This window comes from Hypanus sabinus, chromosome 3, assembly GCF_030144855.1.
Source record: "Hypanus sabinus isolate sHypSab1 chromosome 3, sHypSab1.hap1, whole genome shotgun sequence".
In the NCBI taxonomy this organism is placed as follows: Eukaryota; Metazoa; Chordata; class Chondrichthyes; order Myliobatiformes; family Dasyatidae; genus Hypanus; species Hypanus sabinus.
Genome location: NC_082708.1, coordinates 20936578 through 20960301, shown reverse-complemented (window position 1 = coordinate 20960301; position 23724 = coordinate 20936578). Strand labels below are relative to the sequence as shown.

The 23724-nt window shown below is 39.4% G+C and overlaps 1 protein-coding gene across 2 annotated transcripts in view; it reads right to left on the bottom strand.

Moving 5' to 3' along the window:
• The window catches only part of tubgcp5 (tubulin gamma complex component 5), a 61843-nt gene that overhangs the window by 12289 nt on the left and 25830 nt on the right, over positions 1-23724 (bottom strand). For both annotated transcript variants that reach the window (XM_059963836.1, XM_059963837.1), the window contains 5 exons: positions 11105-11220; positions 7467-7741; positions 5351-5555; positions 3409-3597; positions 2403-2585 (listed from right to left, as the gene is read on the bottom strand). In XM_059963836.1, the coding sequence (XP_059819819.1) occupies positions 2403-2585; positions 3409-3597; positions 5351-5555; positions 7467-7741; positions 11105-11220 (968 nt within the window). The remainder of the gene's footprint in view (positions 1-2402; positions 2586-3408; positions 3598-5350; positions 5556-7466; positions 7742-11104; positions 11221-23724) is intronic.

Sequence of the window (23724 nt, the reverse complement as noted above, 5' to 3'; positions counted from 1 at the left end):
AGGAAGGGAACTAGGGATAATCCTAGAAACTATAGACTGGTGAGTCTCACATTAGTGTTAGGGAGGTTACTGGAGAGAATTCATAGGGCCTGGATTTATGAGCATTTGAAAAACCATGGCCTAATTAAGGAGAGCCAGCGTGACTTTGTATGGGGCAAGTCATCTTTTACTAATTCAATTTGAGTTTTTTTTAAACCAGGTGACAAGGGTGATTGATGAAGGTACCACTGTGGATGTTGTTTACATGGATTTTAGTAAGGCCTTTGACAACGTCCATCATGGGAGTCTCGTCCAGATGATTAAGATGCACGGGATCAATGGTGAACTGGTTTGCTCATAGAAGACAGAGGGTGATGGTCGAAAGGATTTATTCTAGCTCAAGGTCTGTGATTAGTGGTGTTCTGCAGGAATCTGCACTGGGACCTCTGCTCATTGTAATATATATGAATGCCCAGATTAAAACATAGATGGTAAATTTGCAAATGATATGAAGTTTGGTAATGTTGTGAATACTTAGATGACTGCCAAAGAATACAGCAGGATATAGAGCAGTTGCAGATATGGGTGGAGAAATAGCAGATGGAGTTTAACCCAGCCAAATGTGAAGTGCTACACCTTGGTAGGTCAAATGTTAAGAGTCAGTACACTGTTAAAGGCAATACCCTTAACAGCGTTGATGAGCAGCGAGATCTTGAGTTCAGATTCATAGCTCCCCGAAAGTGGCTACACATGTTGATAGGATAGTTAAGGAGGCATATGGTGTGCTTGTCTTTATTAGTCAAGGCACTAAGTTCAAAGATCAGTAACTTATGTTGCAGCTTTATAAGACTCTCGTTAGGTGGCATCTTAAGTACTGCATACAGTTCTGGTTACCCCATTATAGGAGGAATATTGAGGCTTTAGAGAGGGGTGCAGAACAGGTTTACCAGGATGTTGCCTGGATTGGAAGGCATGTGATTGTCACAGTCCCAACCGTTAATTCCCCATTTTCTCCTAATTCCCTTTGATGGAAGCACACCTGGTTCTCATCAAGACCTGCAGCTTTGCTTCCATTCATTGCCAGATCATTGTTTTTGCCAGTGTGGTAATTAACATTCCCGGCTGTTTTGGATTGTGTATTCTAAGTTTTACTCCAGTACCAAGGTTTACCTGTGTCTCTCCATGTCAAGATAAGGATTCTAAGTTTTACTTCAGTACCGAGGTTTACCTGTGTAACTCTGCCTCTCTGTATCTGTGGTGAACTACATATACCTGTCTGGACACGGCCCCCCCCCCACCCCCCCACTGACTGCGGCTCCTCACACGGATCCCAGTATAAAGGCGATTGGAGACACAGCCCCAGCTTCAGTCTCCAGGATGTAGTGTGGTGGTCAATTGCTGCTTGTTCTTTCTTCCAGCCAATAAAAGCCTATATCTCGCCTCACGTCTCCAAGAGTTATTGATGGTGCATCAGTATCAAGAAAAGTATTGTCTACCATTTGCCTTTCTGCACTCCACGTCAGGATAAGCTTTTGCCGCCTGACTCCTGTTCAGCGCCAGCAAACACCCTGTGTCAAGATAAGTTCTGCCTGCCTCTGCTTTCCTGTTCACCCTCCTGCTTGCTGTTCAGCTCCAGCCACTCTCACACCCTCGTCTGCATCCTAACTCAATCTCCATGCCAGTGTCCTGAGTTTGGGTTCGCCTCATTCTTTGCAACAGTGTTATAATGAGAGGTTGGACAAACTTGGGTTGTTTTTCTGGCGGAGACCGAGGGGAGATCCAACAAAGGGTTACAAGGTTATGAGAAGCATAGATTGAGTAGACAGATAATACCTTTGTCCCAGAGGGCATGTATTTAAACTGAGGGGGGTAATTTTAAAGGAGTTGTGAGAGGCACGTTTGTATTAAACAGAGCGGCTGGTGCCTGGAATGCGTTGTCTGGTAGAGGTAGATACAGCAGGGACTTTAAAGGAATGTTTAGATAGGCACATGAATACGAGGAAAATGAAGGAGAATGGACATTGTGTAGACACAAGGGATTAGTTTAGTTGGCCAATTGATTACTAATTTATTTGATTTCACACAACATTGGAGGCCAAAGGACCTGTTCCTGGTCTGAACGTCCTATATTCTCATTTGCTTGTCACATTTCTACCTACTGCAAAGAAACTTTTCAATGTCCTGATCTGGAACAAGATTTTGGAGAATAGGGAATAAATTTCAATTAACTAATTTAAATGCAATTCACTACAATTCATCAATCTTGGAACCAAGTGTTGTTGGTGAAACATGGCTATAATTTCAACCTAATAGATGGATACCATGGTACTATTTGAAGAACATCAAATCCTCTCCAAGGTCACTAATACTTACAATGTCTTTGATTAAATACGTTCATGAAATCAAAAGACATGTGAACCTACCGAGAGCTATCTTCAGGATAGCGTTGTCCAACTGCCTCTTGTAACCGGGCGTTTAAAAATGACAAGTGTTGCCAGGATTCTTTCTCCTTTACTTTATCAAAAATAGCTACATAGAAGTCATACATGGTCTCTCCAGCTTCCAAGAGGAAGAAATTTCTCATGGCTTGAAGATATTCCACAAGCCTAAGGGAAATACAGTTATTTATTACATTATCTTTAAACATCTTGCCCTCAAAAATTGCCAATGTGCAAAAATGGTTTAATTCCATTAATTTCAAATGAGTAATTAGCTAGAGTCAGGCAAGAAATAAAAATGAGGATGAGTTTTAGGTGGCAAAGTTCAATAAAGCATTGAAAAAAATTCAACAATTAATTCCACTCATTTTATTTTCTTGCTGTTAATTGATGCATGTGAACCCCTAGAAAAAATGCACTGTTGGCTGGGGTATAAAATATTTCTCACTGCACCAAACAATAATTAGTCTCGATGTCAGATATCTGAACTCGCAGGTAAAGTACTTGAAATGTAAATTAATTATGCAATCAATAAAATCATGACTACATGGTTGTCTTTTTTAACAAAAATATAAAATAACATAAAACTAATGAAAATGCAAAGTTCAAAAAAATTTAAGCTGGATTTTTAAATACTTGTCTATTCTTGTGGAATGAAAGACCAAACTGGATATACAGTCCAATTTTGAGGCATGTTTATCGTACATGTTGTTTCTGATTTGTTTGCCAGTCAAACAAATTGTGACAATTAACTCAACATTGGCCTTGCTGGTCCCTCTAAAGTACCATTTATTAAAGCTTCGAACAGCTGAATTTTTATTATAAATTATACCCAAGTTAGGATATGAACAGTTGAATAAATTGTGCTAGATAACTGCAAATCAATAGCTTTAAGAGCACAAACATGTTACTTTAATTTGCCTTAACTAATTATATTAGCTTAATCTTAACTGCATCTCAAGTGCAAGAATAATACTAATTTTTCTCTTACTTGTAATCTGTCTTCAGAGTTTGCATTAATTTTCCGCAACATTCCAGGTACCGTTTCTCTATGTGAGGATACAAACATGAGCGAAGCGTGAGCTCAAATGCCTGGCAGGTCACTGATTCTGAGGACCTATCCACATTGACATCGCCACTGCTGAATCTTTCATGGAAATCATTTTGTTCCATGTATAACCTGCAAACGTTGAATCAATGACAATAAATTGTCACATCGGGATTTTTACTACAGTTGAATTCGTATTCACACACCAAATGCATTACATTTTAAATACCATACAAAGATTCTATAGGATATTCAAGATTTCTGTGTAATGTTTGTAATGTTGTTGTGGCATACTTTTTTCATTGACCAATAATATTTTAAATATTCAAATTTGAGAAATCAGTTAATATATTTTAGATGCTGAACAGTAGTAGTACCTTAAATCTCTAATAAAATTAATCAATAGCATTAGCACAAATTTACTTATAGACTTCTACACTATAGAAAACATTTTCTATTTATGCTCTTGCAAAATTACAGCTATCAATGCAAAAAAGTGTTCTGATATTATCAAGAATAGCCACAACTAGATCATGTATCGTGTAATGGCAAAAACTCCATAGATACTTAGCTTTTATTATTTTTATTATTTAGAGATACGGCACAGAAAAACTCTTTTGGCCCTTCGAGTTGCACCAGCCAGCAACCCATTGATTTAACCAGGACAACGTACAATGACCAATTAACCTGCTAACCAATACAGGTTTGGATTGCAGGAGGAACTGGAGAACCTGGAGGAAACCCACATGCACACAGGAAGAACGTAAAAACTTTCTTACAGACGAGCTGGAACTGAACTCTGAACTCCAAACTGTATTAGCATTGCACTATACTATACAACCGTGGTGACCCAGATCTAGTAGTGTATTTGAACTCTGAACTTCCACTGTATCATAAAACTTTCACGTTAAATTACACTTATCCTCTTTGGACAAGGACGTTAAAATTTGCTACTTGTTGAGAAAATCTGGAGAATGGCGAATATTTCATTCCCAATAAACTTGACAGGATCCAGAAAAAAAAAGGTTATTACAAAAAAATATTTAGCTCATTTGCACTTTGTAAAGTCCCACACTCTTATCGATTTCCATATTAAAGAAAGCATTTTCTATTTATATTTTGCAAAATTACAGCTGTCAATGTAGAGAAAAAATATTATGTTCTAATATTATCAAGAGCAGCCACATCTAGTATCACATGTCAGATAACAGGGAAACTGAAATTGCAGCTTTAAATACACAGACTTCTTCGGCAAGTGCAACTTCCTGTGATAAGGGTTTAAGAGATGGTAAAGTCTGCCCAATCAATGTACTATTGTGAAATGTACTTGCTGGAATTTCATTTTGGTTTCAATACTATGAGTTAACTCAGCGGTGAATCCAAGAAACAGTCATGACTAAATGAAAATGCTAGGTGAATTCCAAATGATGACAATGCCTACCACAATTATAAGTTACGTACTTTTGACGTCTGTCAGTAGCTCATTACTACAGACTAGGATCATCTGCTTACTGATTCTTCCTCCTCTGTCTGTAGGAAGCATATCTTGTTTTCAATTTACAACACAGTCCTTTTGAAATTAGGCCTAAGCTAATGAGTCATTACTAATGTGCTTCAGGAAAATGAGTCTAATGGAGTAGCTGTGTAGTTACCAGTGGGAAAAGCCTACAATAGCAAAATGTACAATTATGCAGTAGATGTTAATGTCTAATCCGGGAGCACGTGAAGTGCAGTATGTACATTCACAATGTCAATCTTGATAAGTACAAAATGTGCGTGAAAGGAAGTTACCAAAAATAAAGTATCTGAATGCCAGTGGCTCACCAAATAAATACAGTATACAGTAACACTTGGGCTTACAACATGTTAATCATTGAAGCATTACCTTGCAAACGTTATTGCTAATAAAGGATCATGAACATCATCAAGTTCAAGGTGCCGAGCAACTATAGACTGCACCTTGATCAAGCTTTCTTTCGTGGCTTGTTGCTCTGGAACTGTGCGTTCACAAGATTCAGCACCCTCCCCATAACGAAGGCAGGACTGAAGTGACTCCAGGAACAGCGCATACAAACTTTTTCTTTCAGCATCTACAAAGGAAATGTGCCAACCTTTATGAAGTGAATTTCATAAAACTACATCTATTCCCTTAATAATATGGACCTATGATTTGTATGAAGAATGAAAGAAAAAACACAAATGGGAAGTGTGGAGGCATGAATTTCTTGAAGGCTCTGAAAATTTAAGATAGTATCTCTTGTATTTTTTCCTTCAGTATATTTCTGTCCCCGCTGCCAACCAGACTGACAGGTAGCTTGATTAACTGATTGGACAGTTGCCAAAGGGAGTGGATGCATCAGTTAAGCACAATTCACAGAAGGTATAGAAAGTCATAGGGAATGAAAATGGGAGGGGCATGGGGAAAGGAGGAAAACCAGGCACATCAGGGAGAGATGCAGGCACTTGGTCATTACAGGAAAAATTTTTAAGGAAACTATGAGCAAGATATTGAGGCTAGTGGCACACTGCTTGTATTCCTCAACAGTGTTTCAAAGGCAAATCTGTTATGCTGAAATTAAACTAGCTAAAAATGAAGCCTCAAATAGTTTAATTACTGACCAAATCCAAAGAGCAAGATGTCTGCCTTCTTGTCTTAATTAAAACTGTAAGTAGAGGAAGTCATTTTTTTATATCATTGATCTGAACATACCCATTTTCACAGTTTTACTTACATGTAATTAATTTTATTGTGATACAAGTTACATATTTTAAAAAAACACTAAGGCCTTTATACTAAATAACACAAGATCACTGCTCGAAAATTAGTTATTAAATATAACAATCACATTCAAATTGTTCAATCTAATATCATAGAATGTATACAGTATGCAACCTTAAATTCTTACTCCACAGAGATATCCACAAAACAAGAATCCCCAAAGAATGACTGATAGTAACATCAGAACCCCAAAGTCCTCCCTCCTCCTCCCATACACAAGCAGCAACTGAACCATCACCCCTCCCCCTCCCATACACTGCACCAGCTGAAGCACCGACCCTCACCCTCCCACCATGCAAGCAATAGCAAAAGCCCCCAGACATTAAAGCCATGCAGACGACCTATATCTATACTTGCCTTGCTTTCATTTAGAATGCTGCAGCTTGAATCTCCTGCTCACAGGGAAACTATGGTAATTACTCAATTTTCACTTAAACAAGTATATTGCCAGACATTAAGCTAATAAACTGTTACCCAAATCCTTATCTCCACTTGGCTGGACTAGCTGGAGTCAGTTCCAACTCAATCAGCAGATTTAAGGCAAAAATTGTTTCCTGTATTAAAGTAGCTATTTATATGGGCTGATGAATTTAACCACCAAGTTGAAGTAGCTGTTCTCATTCCCTATTCATTTAACTTTTTAAAATGTTACTTCACACAACAAGGGCAAAGTGCAATCTTAATAACATATTGTGCAATAACAAATGATTTTTCAGGCTCATGAAGCTAGAACCAGATATGAGGTCCTAACTATAAGAAAAATGCACAGGGTAAAATTCAGATACTTTTTTACAATGCACATAAATGATAATTTGTCCCACAAGGTTCATCTGACATGAGCCATTAATTGAATGTGAATAAATAAGCACGGCGATGGAGCAATGGTGTGTCCAAGTTCCAACTCCTTCTGTTGGGGTCGAGGGAATAAATTAGTCATTTAGACACTCAAAACATTACATAAGTAGATTCTTCATACATCAACTTCTTCTCACTCAAGTTGAATGAATAAGAACCTGAGTTATTAAAACAAATCAATGATCCCATGATAGTATCAGAACTTGCAATTTTGAAATGCTTTCTGTTACAACACATGCCAGATCAGACTGGTATTCTGGTTCTCCTTTACAGGCACACTGCTGGTGTCTTCCACAGTGAAGACTGATGTAAAATACTTAATAGTTCATCTGGTCATTTCCTTGTCCATTACAATTATTTTCCTTACCTCGGTGAGTGTTTTCCATTGGGAGGCCTTGGTTGTCCTTACTTTCCAGGTTCTTGAGCAGCTGCATTGATTTACCAGCCATAATAATCTGTTTGATCACTGGTTTCAGGAAAGAGACCATTGTGTGTTGCTTACTGGAATTTCCTTGATCAATGGTGCCACTGCTGCCTGCGCCATCATTTGTATTTTCATTCATTCCAGTCTTTTCAGACACACTGAACAACGTACAAGTAGAATGCCAGAAATCTCTATGATTCACTGGGACATCTTTGTTTCTAATATATAAAATAAATTGGTGAAAAAAACATCATTTAAGGAATAGCTTCAGTTTCTTGTTGCCATTGTTTTAACACATCTCCTGAAATATTATTAGTACCATTGTTCAGTTACTCATGCCTTCTACACAACACCAATAAATGGCAGGCAAATTATTTATTTTACCCTTGATGACATAATTACCCCTTAATAAATATTTACTGTGGTGAGTCAGTTGCAGAAGTTTTAAAACATTCTCAATGGGTAAATTTATGCATAAAGCATTGCAGAGGATTGAAATGTTAGTGAAGAATAAGGTAATTTTGAACTTTAATTACAACTACATTAACAGCTCAACATGAAATTATATAGTATGGTATGTATATACTCACCTATTTCAAGAACAATCCAAATATAAGTTATGCATTTTCTGCCAATGAACGAGTTTTTTTTCCTGAAAAACTACAATGGTGTCTACTTGATGTAAATGCTGGTGCAAATCACTCAATGCTCAATATCTCCTATCTTCATGACAGCTTTGACACCGATTATTTCTTTCTACAAGCCAATACGCTTTTAAATTCACGTCTGTACATTGCAACAGAATCATAACACAAAGATTTTCAATCCCTCACATTGTGGGATAGGTGTAAGATTTAAATAACTTCAATCAGAGCTTTTCCTCATTTAAGAAGCTGGCCTACCTTGCCAGTGGAAATGATTCCAATATCAATTTTGTATAGTTTGCCATTCTTGGAAATTATTCCATGCAAGTTCCATGAATTTACACTCAATGGCCACTTTATTAGGTACTGGAGTGGGTCCCAGTGCTGCTGCAGCTCATCCACTTCAAGGTCCAATGTGTCATGCATTCAGAGATGCTCTTCTGCACACCACTTAAGTGGTTATTTGAGTTAATGTCACCTTCCTGTCAGCTTGAAACAGTCTGGCCATTAACCTCTCTCATTAACAAGGCATTTTCGCTCATAAAACTGACGCTCACTGGATGTTTTATTTTGTTTTTGCACTATTCTCCATAATAGAGACTGTTGTATCTGAAAATCCCAGATCAGCAGTTGACAGATACTCAAACGTTTGTCACGAACAATCACTCCATAGCCAAAGTCATTTGGATCACGTTTCTTTCCCAGTCTGACGTTCAGTCTGAACAACAAATGAACCTCTTGATCATGTCTGCATGCTTTTATGTGTTGAGTTGCTGCCAAGTGATTGGCTGATTAGATATTTGCATTAATGAACAGGTGCACAGGAGTACCAATAAACTGAGTGTATATTAGTATAGTAATTTATCTAAGTCCTAATCATATAGGTACTATAGATTTATTATGGATAGCCTCATTTCCTTAAAACTCAAAATACCAGATGCCTTTTTTTAAAAACAAAACACATCACCATCTTGAAATACCCAAGCTTAGGAACATGAGCCCTTAAGTACCACAATTTACTTGCACCCTTCAGCATTTTGTATTTTGCAGTGCCACACAGAGTTAACAATTTTTCATACTAGATGGCGAATGACACAGCGCTGGATTGGGCTGAACTGAGCTGGACTGAAAATGCCTGGACTCTTGGTGACATTTGTGGTTTGGTGTTCTTCACTTGTTTTCTTTGATGCTTGCATGATTTGGTATTTTTTTTAATGCTGGGGGGTGGGGTTGGTGTTTTTCTTTGAGCAGGTTCCATGTTTTTTTTTGTTTCATGGCTGTCTGTGGGAAGATGAAACTCAGGGTTGCATAATGCATATGTACTTTTATCATAAATGTACTTTGAATCTTTGAAATGGAAAATGTCCCATTGATGTACAGTTCTCTCCAGTGTTTGCCGAAAGACCAACCTGGATGCCCCGAGCAAATTTCCAAAGTGTATGCTTAAAATCATCTCTACATGTAACCAAAAATGAGTCTTAAATGTCAATGCAGACCCAATTTTTCTGTTTAAATAATATTGGATTTGGAACAGCAGCTACAGACAATGTAGTTTTATATTAGTGAAAAAAATCAAGAAGAGAACTTAAGCTGAAGCTGTCAAAACCACAAGTACCTCTTTTCTAAAAGGGAAGAGGGTGAGGAGAGAATAAGAAAAGATCTACTTATTCCCTTTTCTTTCACCATAATATTGTCCAGCGATGTCTCAAATACTTGTCAAATTTTTACCTCTTAATTTGTCATTTTTTTATTTTCTCGAGTCTTTTTCTTCCTCTTCAGAAAATATTGAACAGTAGTTGAATGCAACGTGTAATGCATCTTGCTCAGAAAGTATAATAATAATTCTATTTATGGCTTATTTATTATTATTATTTATTCTTTGTTTTTGTATTTGCATAGTTTGGTGTCTTTTGCACACTAGTTGCATGCCCAGTCGGTATTGTCTTTCATTGACTCTATAATGTTAATTAGATTTATTGAGTATGCCCACAAGAAAATGAATATGTGGTGAGATATATGTACTTTCATAATGAATCTACATTGAACTATTAATGCTTCAGAATTAAAAATTAAAAATTAAAAATTTATCATTTTAGTTCTAGCTGACTCAAGATTAAAATCATCTATCTCTGAAGTCACCAAGATCATTGAGGTTGACAAAAGCCAGGAATTGAGTTAGAAGCCTCTCTGGTCTGTCAGATCAACAAGTAACCACAAAAACCACCCAAGTAGCAGAAAAAATATTCCTTTTTCTCCCCCCCCCCACCCCCCACAATCTTCTCAGCCTCTTGTGAGTGAACCACTTATTGGGATACAGTTTCACAGGCAGCTCAGGGTCTTCAAAGCTTACACACAAAGAGAAGGTCTACCGTATGTGAGTTGTGCAAGCTATCCATCTGTGAAAGCATTACAATGAAGCCTAATTCTTTCTTCAGTGCACAAAATACACAGACAAAACTCCAACCAAGTTAGCCAGGGATTCCGAGTATCAATTTTGGATTACTTTTCCATTCTAACCAGTGTACATAAGACAATGTAACAACTTTACCATTACTTGAGACAAATTAACTGTACCACACACTGAATTAACCAGCTGACTCATCAATGATCATAAAGTATAAGTTTCTCTTTCTAACTTTGCACAAGAGGGCAAGGAAGACAAGGAGGAAATGTATCTATCCAGAAAAACTTATCATATACTCAAACTAAAAAAAGTCTTATTTTTCCCTCACTGCCCATACAGACAGTTCACTCATACCCTTCTATGGAACGGTATCTCTTTATGTAAATACGTAATACTAAATGCTAAGTTTATCAGATTGGTTAAATGCAGAACAGAATCGTAAGTAACTCCTAAAAAGACCTTGCCCAGTAAATTACAATCAGTAACAAATATAACATCATATAATGTAATGAAGGTGATTAACAATTTTGTACCTCTGGATAATGAATTCTTTTGCAGGGTCAGACAGATTTCCATGGACTATCCACTCATCCACAATTTCAAGATAGGGCCTTACAGTTTCGACCCACAAAGAGAAGAGAAGAGACACCTGCAAAGAGAATGTTAAGAGATAGTTCAACTCAGGATACCCTCACATCCAGAAGGTACTAGAACCTCAGGGCTCACACCACCAGCTTCAAGACTAGTTGCTACCCCTCAACCATCAAGCTCTTGAACAAAAGGGGATAGCTACACTCATCTTCAGTTACTCCCATCACTGAAATGTTACAACCAATGATCCCACTTTCAAAGACACTTTATCTCATCTTCTCCTTGGCTATTGTTCTTTATTTATAATTACATTTATATAGTTCGCTGTCTTCTGCGTTCTGATTGATCTTTCATTGATCCTGTTATAGTTACTAGCTATAGATTTATTGAGCATGTCCATAAGAAAATGAATCTCAGGGTTGTATATGGTGACATACATATACTTTGGAGAATAAAATTTACTTTGAATCATTCTGACCATATTCAATTTCCATGATTGTGATAACCAACTGCCTCTACAACCAGTCCTTCTTTTCCAACCAGATACCAGGACAAGGAAAATGCACATAAAATTAGGAACTTTGCCAATAAATATCACCATGTATATTGTGTAGTTGAAAGCAGTATCATAAGCTTAAACGCCCAGGAAATAAACAGGGAAACTCAGTACATGTGATAATAATAAAACAATTTCAAATTATTTGGTAACAGATGGCAGATCAATACATACTATGTTCTTTAGGGGGTTTTTTGTGATGGCAATTCTGCTAAATATGAGACAGAGCAAATCACACACTCCTTCACTACCACTACTTCATCATTTACTGTCAGTCTATCATGTAGCTGTGTGGCTTATTTGCCAGTCGAAAGCCACTTCCACTGTGTTGACCATTGATTGGTCCGTTTAAAAATTGCCGCTGCTCTTTCTCATTGTTTGGACTGTGCACCATGGCACTAATTTCCGGTTCCAAGTGCTTCAGAGGGTAGCACATGTGGGTTTCTCTTTCTCCTTCCCTTTGTCTCCAGGGCACACTTCATAGAAACATTGGGGAGTTATGCTTTGCACACACTTTTCAATAGATAGATAATTTATTGATCCTAAAGGAAATTAGTGTCACAGTAGCATTACAGGTATACAAATACTAGGAGTAAGAAAGAATAAAAAATAAGTTGTTACTTCAAACAGAGAGGGTCATCACGTCACCGGCTATGGGTTGACTCATTAGAGACTAATAGCCGAGGGTAAGTGTGACCTTATATAGCGCTCTTTGGAGCAGTGCAATTGTCTTAGTCTGTTACTAAAAATGCTCCTCTGTTCAGCCAAGGTGGCACACAGAGGGTGAGAAACATTGTCCAGAATTGCCAGGATATTCTGTAGGTTCCTTTGTTCTACCGCAGCCTCCAGTGTGTCCATTTCCAGTCCAATAACAGAGCGGCTTTCTGATCAGTTCATTGAGCCTGTTGGCATCACCTGTGTTGATGCAATTACCCCAACACACCACTGCATAGAAGATTGTACTGACGACAACAGACTGGTAGAACATGTGAAGGAGAGGCCTGCCTACTCCAAAGGATCTTTCAGTAAGTATCTCTTCGTTTAATTTTTAGTTTTGTGGACTTAAATGTTTGGTCAAACCTTTTACAATTTGTAAATAAACGATTAATATGCTTGTTCGTAGTCAGTGTTTTCTGTCTCACTCCATGAACCTGCTTCCACATTACACAGTCACCTTATATACAGACATTCCTGTGCCAAGCGTAACTTTACAGACATAAATCAATCTATGCATATAAGCTATCTTATGTATTTGTAATTATTGTGTTCTTTACTTTACTGTGTTTCTTTTGTGCTACATTGGATCCAAATTAACAATTATCTTGTTCTCCTTTACCCTTGTGTACTGGAAATGACATTAAGCAACCTGAAATCTTCCACATAAGAATGCTGTTGAAGGCAAAAGTGCTTCAACAGGGCCATCTACAAGGGAACTAAGGTTTTCTATCAGAACACCCATGCTGCAAAACACAAGGCTGACAATAAGAGAGTACTAAAAACACTTAGCTAAATGTAAATATGCATCTGCCTTACCAAGTTCAGCTTGAACGGGTAACTACAATAACAATGTAAAGGGAACTAGGAGGGAAGCAGTTGATCTTGTCTTTGTTAATGATGTTCTTACCTCTGCAGGGGAATAACTTGACTAAAGAACCTCTGCATTAACAGAGATGAGATAGAACATGGGTTAATTTGTATATGTTGTTGGTGTGTGGATAAGGCATCGGTCTAATGATCTGAAGGTCACTGGTTTGAGCCTCAGCTGAGGCCGCGTGTTGTGTCCTTGAGCAAGGCACTTAACAACACATTTCTCTGCAACGACACCGGTGCCAAGCTGCTTGGGTCCTAGTGCCCTTCCCTTGGACAACATCAGTGGCGTGGAGAGGGGAAGGCTTGCAGCATGGGCAACTGCCGGTCTCCCATACAACTCCGCCCAGGCCTGCGCCCTGGAAACCTTCCAAGGAGCAAGTCCATGGTCTCACAAGACTAACGAATGCCTATGCCTATAATTTGTATGTGGTTTCACAGTTACAGAAATGGGTCCAAAAAGGTTCTTCAAGGAAACTGAGAAGGCAATTAAGCCAATGGGCATGACATGGCCAGAGTATGGAATCTTCAAAGACAATCAGTCACTTGCTCCCCTATACCCTTTTGGCTGCACTGCTAACTACTGTACGCACCTGTGCTTTGAATGAAGATGCTGTAATTTTATCACTACAATGTTAAGATGTGTTTCTGGCCGCTCCTTTATTTCACATTGCTATTCTGCATGATTTTGATTGGGACAGCCTGCAGATAATGAATGACGCACTGGATTGAACTAGAAATGAGCTCAACTGGATGTGTCTGGACTTCTTCAATTTTATGTTTTTTAGTCTGCGTTTTTCATTTTTTTTCTGCCGTTTGCCTGATTTATTTTTCTTTTACACATGGGAGGGGTTGGTCTGATGTCTTTTTTTGAGAATGGTGTGCTTTCTAAAGTCAGAGGGGACAGATCTGGGCTAGACAAGATATCCCCAAGTTACTCTAGGAAGTAAAGGTGTCAACAATGATATTTGCATCATCCCTGGCCATAAGGGTAATAAAAGAGGACTGGAGAATGGAATATACTGTTTCATTATTCAAGAAAAGTAATAAAGACAATCCAGGGTATTACAGACCAGGATCAGTGAGTCATATGTTAATGGTGGGCAAACTATTGGAGAGAATTCTTAGGAACCGGGCATATAAGCATTTGGAGAAGCATTGTCTTAGTGGGGATAATCAGCACAGCTTTGTGTCTTCACGAAGGTCCTGTCTGATGAGCCTAATTGAGTTTTACGAAGAAGTGACAAAACAAATTGATGCAGGGAGAGAAGTAGATGTTGAGCATATGGATTTTAGTAAGGCATTTGACAAGGTTTCCCTTTCCAAATCCATGCAGTTAAGTTATCATGAGGCATGAGATTCATGGTAACTTAGCTGTGTAGATTTGGAATTTGCTTACCCACAGAAGTCAAAGGGTGGTAGAAGATGGAACATATTCTGCCTGGAGGTTGGTGACAAATGGTATTCCCCTACTCTTTGTGCTTTTTATCAATGACTTGAATGAGGAAATGGAAGGGTGAGTTAGAAAGTTCGCAGATGACACATTGTTGAAATGTAAAAGGCTGACAGGGGTTACATCTGGAATTGATAGGATGCAGAGCCTAGCAGAAAAGTGGCAAATTGAGTTCAATCCAGAAAAGCGTGAAGTGATTCACTTTGGAAGATCGTACGTGAAGGTGGAGTACAAGGATAATAGCAGGGTTTTTAACAGTGTGGAGGAACAGAAGGATCTTAGGGGCAATGTTCATAGATGCCTCAAAGTTACAGCTCTATAAAACTTTGGTTAGATCACACCTATTGTGTTCGGTTCTGGTTGCCCCATTAAAGGAAGAATATGGAGGCTTAAAGACAGGATCCAGTGTAGAGCTGCCTTGATAATGCCTTAATTAGAGAGGTCTTATGAGGAAAGATTGAGCAGGCTAGTGTTTTTCTCTTTGGAGCAGAGGATGATGAGAAGCAACAAAATAGAGATGTATAAGATTATGAGAGGTATAGAGTGGACAGCCTTTCTCCCATGGCGTCAATAGCCAATACAAGAGGACATCCACTTAAGGTGAGTGGAGAAAAGTTTAGGGGAGATATCAGAGGCAAATGTTTTTTTTTAATTTTGCAGACTGTAAGATACTCTCAGACAGACAAATTGCTATAAGAAAATGGAGGTTCATGGGCTGTGTAGGAGGAAGGATTAGACTGATCACAAAGTAAATTTATATAGGTTGGTTTATCATTTGTGGGTAGAAGACCCTGTACTGTGTTATACTTCACTGTGTTCTATGTTGCAGGGCAAGGATTGCATCCAGCAACCTAAATGAGCCACTCGCACGATTGAATGGTTGAAATAAATATCCTTCCACTTAACCCAAGAATCAATTAGAGAATTAATTATTTACTCCACAACAGTGGGATTGCTTTTAAAAGCTGATCAGTTAATAGGGCAGAGTAATCATTCTGTTAAAAGTGTCTGACCTTTAGCAACATGCACAAAATACTGAATGAACTCAGCAGGTCAGGCAGCATCTATGGAAGGAAATAAACAGTGTCAGCCTAAAACATCAATGCTGTCTGACCTGCTGAATTCCTCCAGCATTTTGTGTGTGTTTCTCAACTAGTTCCTCCCAAATTCTACCATTGACCGACACAGGAAGGAATTCATAATGGATAATTAACTGACCAACCCATGAGCCTTTGAAAAATGGAAGGAAAGCCAAGCATCTGGAAGGAAAGCCAAGCATCTGAAAAAACCAACAGGGTTACAAAGATACAGAATGTGCAAACTCCCCAAAGACAGCACCAAAGGTTAGGATTGAACCTGCATGGCTGGATTTGTAAGGCAGCATCATTCCACTCTGCTTCCCCTCACATTCCAACGATTTAGATGATGATACTAAATGAAATATCATGGTGGGGTGGGAGTGGAAGCTGTGAAAAGGATGGAAAAAGCACCACTGTGATTCAGCAACCCAAATCAGCCACTCACACTATTGAATGGTTGAAATAAATATCCTTCCACTTAACCCAAGAATCAATAAGAGCAATGATAAACCAACCTATATAAATTTACTCTGTGATTCGACAAGCTGTGTGAAGGATCAAATGCAGTTTTATGTTCCAAGTAGAACACAACTTAAAATATTTTGAGTTGGCTGTCCATAGAGTTCTCATCATCACTGTGCAAGGTGATAGGGTTGTTAAGAAGACATATAGTATCTTGGCCTTCATTAGTTGGGGAATGGAGCTCAAGAGTCATGAGGTCATGTTGCAGCTCCAGAAAACCCTGGTTACATTACACTTGGAAATATTGTGCTCAGCTCTGGTCGCCTCATTATAGGAAGGATGTGGAAGCTTCAGAGAGTGTGTAGAGGACATTTACCAGGCTGCCTGGATTAGAAAGCATGATTTATGAGGATAAGTGGAGCAAGCTAGGACTTTTCTCTTTGGAGTGAAGGAGGAAGAGAAGTGAAACTACAGGTATACAAGATGATAAGAGCCATAGATCGAGTGGATATAAGCAAAGACTTCTTTTCCAGGGCAGAAATAGTTAACACAAGGGGGCATAAGTTTAAGGAGATTGTATGAAAGAACAGGAAAGATGTCAAGAGTTAAGTCCACCCCCCCCCCCCCACCCCACAGAGTAGTGATAGGTACATAGAATATACCACCAGGAGTGGTGCTAGAGGCAGATATATTAGGCACATTTAGGAGAATCTTAGATAGGCACATGGATGATACAGAAAAATGGAGGGCTCTATGGGAGGGAAGGATTAAATTGATCTTAGAAAGGTCAGCATAACATTGCCAAAGGGTCTGTACTGCGCTCGAATGCTGTATGTTCCATGTTCCAATTCACAGCATATTCTGTAATATGGTTATCACACTTTAATTCAGTATTAGTAGAACAACAAGCAACTTAAAGGTTACCTTACTCCACCGCACAGTTACAAATGACCATCTCCTTTGCTACTCGGACATTTTTCCAAAATAGGAAAAATGCCAAACAGGTTAGTAAGATACTATACCCTGTAGCTAGTGCAGTCTAAATTATTCATTTCATAAACTTGTTGGTGGGTGGTGGGAAAGAATAGCACAAAAATAGTAAAGTGATCATATCAGATGCATTAATGAAATTATCAAAGTGGATGACAACAACATGAAATTCAGATGAAGTACAGATTGCCTCCAGATATATAGATAGCTAGGGTGTCCAAGACTTTCACATCTTTCCAGTTACCAAATAATACTATTGAGCTAATACAAAGCTTCTAGTTTCTGGTTCCCAACCACCTTCCTATTTTAGACCATTAGACCATAAGGCACAGGAGCAGAATTAGGCCATTTGGCCCATCGAGTCTACTCCACTATTCAATCATGGCTGATCCTTTTATCCCCTCCTTAACCCCATTCCCATAACCTTTGATGCCATTTCCAATCAAGAACCTATCAATCTCTGCCTTAAATATACCTAATGACCTGGCCTCCACAGCTGCCTGTAGCAACAAATTCCACAAATTTACCACCCTCTCTCTGCATCTCTGTTTTAAATGGACTTCCCTCTATCCTGAGGCTGTGCCCTCTTGTCCTAGACTCTGCCACCATGGGAAACATCCCTTCCACTTCTACTCTGTCTAGGCCTTTCAACATTTGAAAGGTTTCAATGAGATACCCCCCTTCATCCTTCTAAATTCCAGCAAGTACAGACTCAGAGCCATCAAACATTCCTTGTATGATAACCCTTTCATTCCTGAATCATCCTTGTGTACAGCCTCTGGATCCTCTCCAATGCTAGCACATCTTTTCTTGGTTGAGGAACCCAAAACTGTTCACAATACTCAAGGCAAGGCCTCATCAGTACCTTATAAAGCCTCAGCATCACACCGTTGCGCTTATATTCTAGACCTCTTGAAATGCATGCTAACATTGCATTTGCCTTCCTCACCACTGACTCAACCTGCAACTTAACCTTTAGGTTGTTCTGAACAAGTTCTCCCAAGTACATTTTCATCTCAGATTTTTGGATTTTCTCCCCATTTAGAAAATAGTCTGCACATTTATTTTTACTACCAAAGTGCATGACCTCACATTTTCCAACATTTTATTTAATTTACCACTTTCTTGCCCATTCTCCTAATCTATCTAAGTCCTTCTGCAGCCTACCCATTTCCTCAACACTACTTGCCCCTCTACCAATCTTTGTATCATCTGCAAACTTGGCAACAAAGCCATCTGTTCCACCATCTAAATCATTGATATACAGCATAAAAAGCAGTCCCAACACCAGCTCCTGCAGAACACCACTAATCACTGGCAGCCAACCAGAAAAGGATCCTTTTATTCCCATTCACAGCCTCCTAACAATGAGCCATTGCTCTAGCCATGCCAGCAACTTTTCAGCAATGCCATGAGCTCTTAACTTCGTAAGCTGCCCCATGTGTGGCACCTTGTCAAAGGCCTCTGCAAGTCCAAATATACAACATCCACTGCACCCCCTTTAACTATTCTACTTGTAATCCTCCCCAAAGAATTTCAACAGCTTCATCTGGCAAGATTTTCCTTTAAGGAAACCATGCTGACTTTGTCCCATATTGTCCTGTGTCATCAAGTACTCTGTAACCTCATCCGTAACAATTCACTCCAACATCTTTCCAACCATTATGGTCAGGTTAAATGGACTAAAATTTCCTTTCTGCCGCCTTCCTCCTTTCTTAAAGTGGAGTGACATTTGCAATTTTCCACTTCTCTGGTACAATGCCAGTGTTCAGTGATTTTTGAAAGATCATTGCTAATGCTTCAATGATCTCTAGCCCTACCTCTTTCAGAACCCTAGTTGCAGATCATCTGGTGGAGGTGAGATATGTGCCCTTAGGTCTTTCAGCTTTTTGAGCACCTTCTCCCTTGTAATAGTAACTGCACCCACTTCTCCTCCTTCACACACAAGAACATCTGGCACACTATTGGTGTCTTCCACAGTGAAGACTGACACAAAATACTCAATTAGTTCATCTGCCATCTCCTTGTCCCCTGCTATTATTTCTCTGGCCTCATTTTTTAGCCGTCCTATATCCACCCTCATCTCTCTCTTTTTTTACATACTTGAAAAAGCTTTCACTATCTATCCACTTTAATATTGTTTGCTAGCTTGCTTTCATATTTCATCTTTTTCCTTCTAACTCTTTTTGTTGCTCCCTGTGGGCTTTTAAAAAGTTTCCCAATCCTCTTTCTTCCCACTAATTTTTGCTTTGTTGTATGCCCTCTCTTTTGTTTTTACTTTAGCTTTGACTTTCCTTGTCAGCCACAGCTGTATATTTCTTCCTTTTTGCAATACATCTGTCTTGCACATTCCTCATTTTTCCCAGAAACTCACACCATTGCCGCTCTGTCATCCCTACCAGAAGCTCCTTCCAATTTACTTTAGCCAACTCCTTTCTCATACCACTGTAATTTCCTTTATTCCGCTGAAATACTGCTACGTCAGACCACTTCCTCCCCATCAAATATCAAGTTGAACTTGTGATCACTGGCCCCTAATAGCCTCCAGTTCATTGCATAACACCCAATCCAGTATAGTTGATCCTCTAGTAGGCTCAACAATAAACTGTTCTACGACAAACTGCTCTAAAAAGCCATCTTGTAAGCATTCAACAAATTCATTCTCTTGAGATTCATTACCAACCTAAATTTTCCAATCAACCTGCATATTAAAATCTCCTATTTCTATCATAATATTGTCTTTTTGACACAGCTTTTCTATTTCCTGTTGTAACTTGTGGTCCACATCCCAGCTACTGTTGAGAGACCTGTATATAACTGCCATCAGAGTCCTTTTACCCTTGCAGTTTCTTAACTCAACCCACAACAATTCAACATCTTCCAATCCTATGTCACATCTTTCTATTTGATGCCATTCTTTACCAGCAGAGCCACGCCACCCCCTCTGCCTACCTTCCCATCCTTCCGATACAATGTGTAACCTTGGACATTCAGCTCCCAACTACAACCATCCTTCAGCCGTGATTCAGTGATGGCCACAACATCATACCCAACAATCTGTAATAGTGCAACAAGATCACCCACTTTATTTCCTACACTCTGTGCATTGAAATATAACTCGAGTGCTGTACTTGCTACCCATTTTGATTTTGCATCCCTAATGCACTGATACTCACCTTGCTGACTGCAATTTTGTCTTATCACCCGCCTGCCCTTCCACGCAGTCTGACTGCATGCTATCCTTGCTTTTTTACCATCTGTCCTATCCTGAGTCCCTTCATTCCAGTTCCCAGCCCCCTGCCAAATTAGTTTAAACCCTTCTCAACAGCTCTAACAAACCTGCCTGTAAGAATATTGGTTCCCCTCTGGTTCAGGTGCAACCCGTTCCTTTTTGTACTGGTCATACCTCCCCCAAAAGAGATCGCAATGATCCAACAACCTGAAGCCCTGCTCCCTACACTAGCTTCTCAGCCACGCATTTATCTGCCAAATCACCCTGTTTCTACCCTCATTGGTATGAAGCACAGGTAGCAATCCAGAAATTACTATCCTTGAGGTCCTACGTCTCAGCTTCTGCCTAGCTCTCTTAATTCTCTCTTCAGGACCTCATTGCTTTTCCTTTCTCTGTCATTGGTACCAATGTGTACCAACACATCTGATCCTCTCCCTCCCACTCTAAAATGTTGTGGACGTGATCAGAGTTGTCCCTGACCCTGGCACCTGGGAGGCAACATACCATCTGGGTGTCCCATTCACGCCCACAAAATCTCCCGGCTGTTCCTCTGACTATTGAGTTCTCTATCACTACTGATCCCCTTTTTACCTTCTGCTCAGTGCAAGGAACCCAGTCTCCGTGGTGTTCCCCTGTGAGGTCATCACCCACAACAGTATTCAAAACTGTATACTTATTCTTGAGGGAGATGGCCACAAGAGTGCTCTGCATTAACTGCTTATTCACATTTCCATTTCTCCTGACAGTCACCCAGTTCCGCGCCTCCTGCAAGTTCGGGGTGACCACCTCCCTGCAACTCTGATCGATTACCTCCTCACTCTCCTATACAAGCTGAAGGTCATCCAGCTGCTGCTTCAGATCCCTAATACGATCTTCAAGGAGCTGCAGCTGGATGCACTTCACACAGCTGTCGTTCTCTGGGAGACTCTGGGTCTCCCAGGACCCCAACATCCAGCATGCAGAACACACAATGGCCATTTACTACACAGAGTACAGCAAGACAGTGAGAGAAAAAAAAGGAACCTTAACAGAAACCAACCCAGAGCCAATGCTTCTTCTGAGCTGAAGCCTCTTTTGAGCCAAAGCCTGACACTCCTATTCTCACCATCAGCCTACTCCCAACAATGGCCACCCTGACAACAGCCGCCCGCTTGTCCCTTCTGTACTTTTATTTAATTTGCTATGCTCTGCTCCCACCTCTGATTAGGCCTCTGGAATGTCCGAACACCAGCTAAGCTCTCCTTTTAAACAAGCGTCGCCAACCTGCAAGAAACCTTGTCGCAGTGTTCTGTTCCCATTGACTGGGCCTCTGGCACTTTTAACCAATATACTGTCCTATGTAAAACACCCTAGCTACAGTGCCTTGAAAAAGTATTCAGCCCCCACAACTATTTTCACATTTTACTGTCTCATTTTCTAAATTTGAAATATATGATTTTTAAGCTAATCTACAAAATATCCTATCAAAAGAAAGATTTCAAAACCTGTCAATAATGTACTAAAAATTAATAACGAAAATTGTGAGATTGAAGAAGTATTCATCCACTTTGTAATTACCAAGCTAACTTTCCTCAGGTGCAATACTGTATATTACCTGAGCAACTCATTCAAGTCAGGGAAATGATAATAGAGAAGCACAAATCTGGGTAAGGTACAAGACCATCTCATAGGCACTAAACAACTCTTAGAGTTCAGTACAGTCAATTATGAAGAAGTGGGAAAAATATGAAACCACAGCCACATTGCCTAGGTCAGGCCACCCCTTTAAACTTCATCCCTGGAGAAGAATGGCACTTGTAAGAGAGGAAACTGTGATGCCAACAGTCATGAATGAGCTGCAAAAGTCAGTGGCTGCAACTGGAAATGAAGTTCATGGCTCTACAATCCCGAAGGCCTTACACAAATAGGGTATTTATGAAAGAATAGCAAGGAAGAAGACCTAGCTTTAAGAAAATTATCCTTGTCCATAAAGACCTTGCATAGCATCTCTTAGCAAATACTGTAAAAATGTGGAAGAAGGTCTTGTAGTCAGATGAGATTAAGGTGAAACCTCTTGGCTTCAACACTAAGTGATACAAGTGGCGTAACTCAATACAGGTTGACTACCGATTTTCCAGAAACTGGTGGCTCGTCACCGTGTTTAATTCTGATGAAATTATGTAATGTAGTTTACTGGGTGGCCACCGGATGGCACTGTGTGAGGTTCACACAGCACCATCTGTGGTGAGACTCATTTTGACAAAAGCACACACTACTTTTATTCTGACGAAGGGTCTCAGCCCAAAACGTCAACAGCACTTCTCCCTGTAGATGCTGCCTGGCCTGCTGTGTTCCACCAGCATTTTGTGTGTGTTGCTTGAATTTCCAGCATCTGCAGATTTCCTCGTGTTTTCTACTTTTATTATTTACATTGCACTCGTTGGTGGTAGTTCCAATATTTTATGCTTATCTTATGCAAGTTTAACCCTGGCTATGGCTTCTAAAATAAATATAATTACCAGTGATGATGTCAAACATAAACATCAGTCCATATCGATCTAAGAGAAGATTGAAATGTTAAAACTGGACCAAGGTGTTTCTGTGTGTGACATATGGCATATCAACTGTGTATGATATAAAGCACCAAAAAGAAAAAAAATTGCAATTCTATGCAAATGGTAATTTGCTAAAGCAAATGAGCATTAGAAAAACTATAAACGTTGGCAGGAGCACTAAGTACAATTGAGTGATGACTGAATAGTTTCACCAGCGCCAGAATGATGGAGTTGACTTATCTGGCAGTATGAAAATGAACCAAGCTAAGTTGTTAAAGAACATGCATGTGACTCTGGTGAAGAATAGCTTCAAAGGTTGAAGAAGAACCAAGGAATTTCCATATACAAAATGTGTGAAGAAAAATGTTCTGCAAACCATGAAGGAGCTAACAAGTACGTGGGTGAATTTGCAAAGCTCATAGCTAACAAAAATCTCAGTCCTGAGCAGGTGTATAACGCAGATGAAACTGCATTATACTGGCAATACACACCTAGGAAAACATTAGCAACAGAAGACAAAAAAAGATCCCACAGGATTCAAACAACCTAAGGACAGAGTTACCATTTTAGGGTGCTCCAATGCAGCAGGTACTCACAGAAAGAGTAAATGCCCTAAGGGCCTTGAAAGGTGTTAAAATGTCCCAAATAAATCGCAAATAATTACCATTG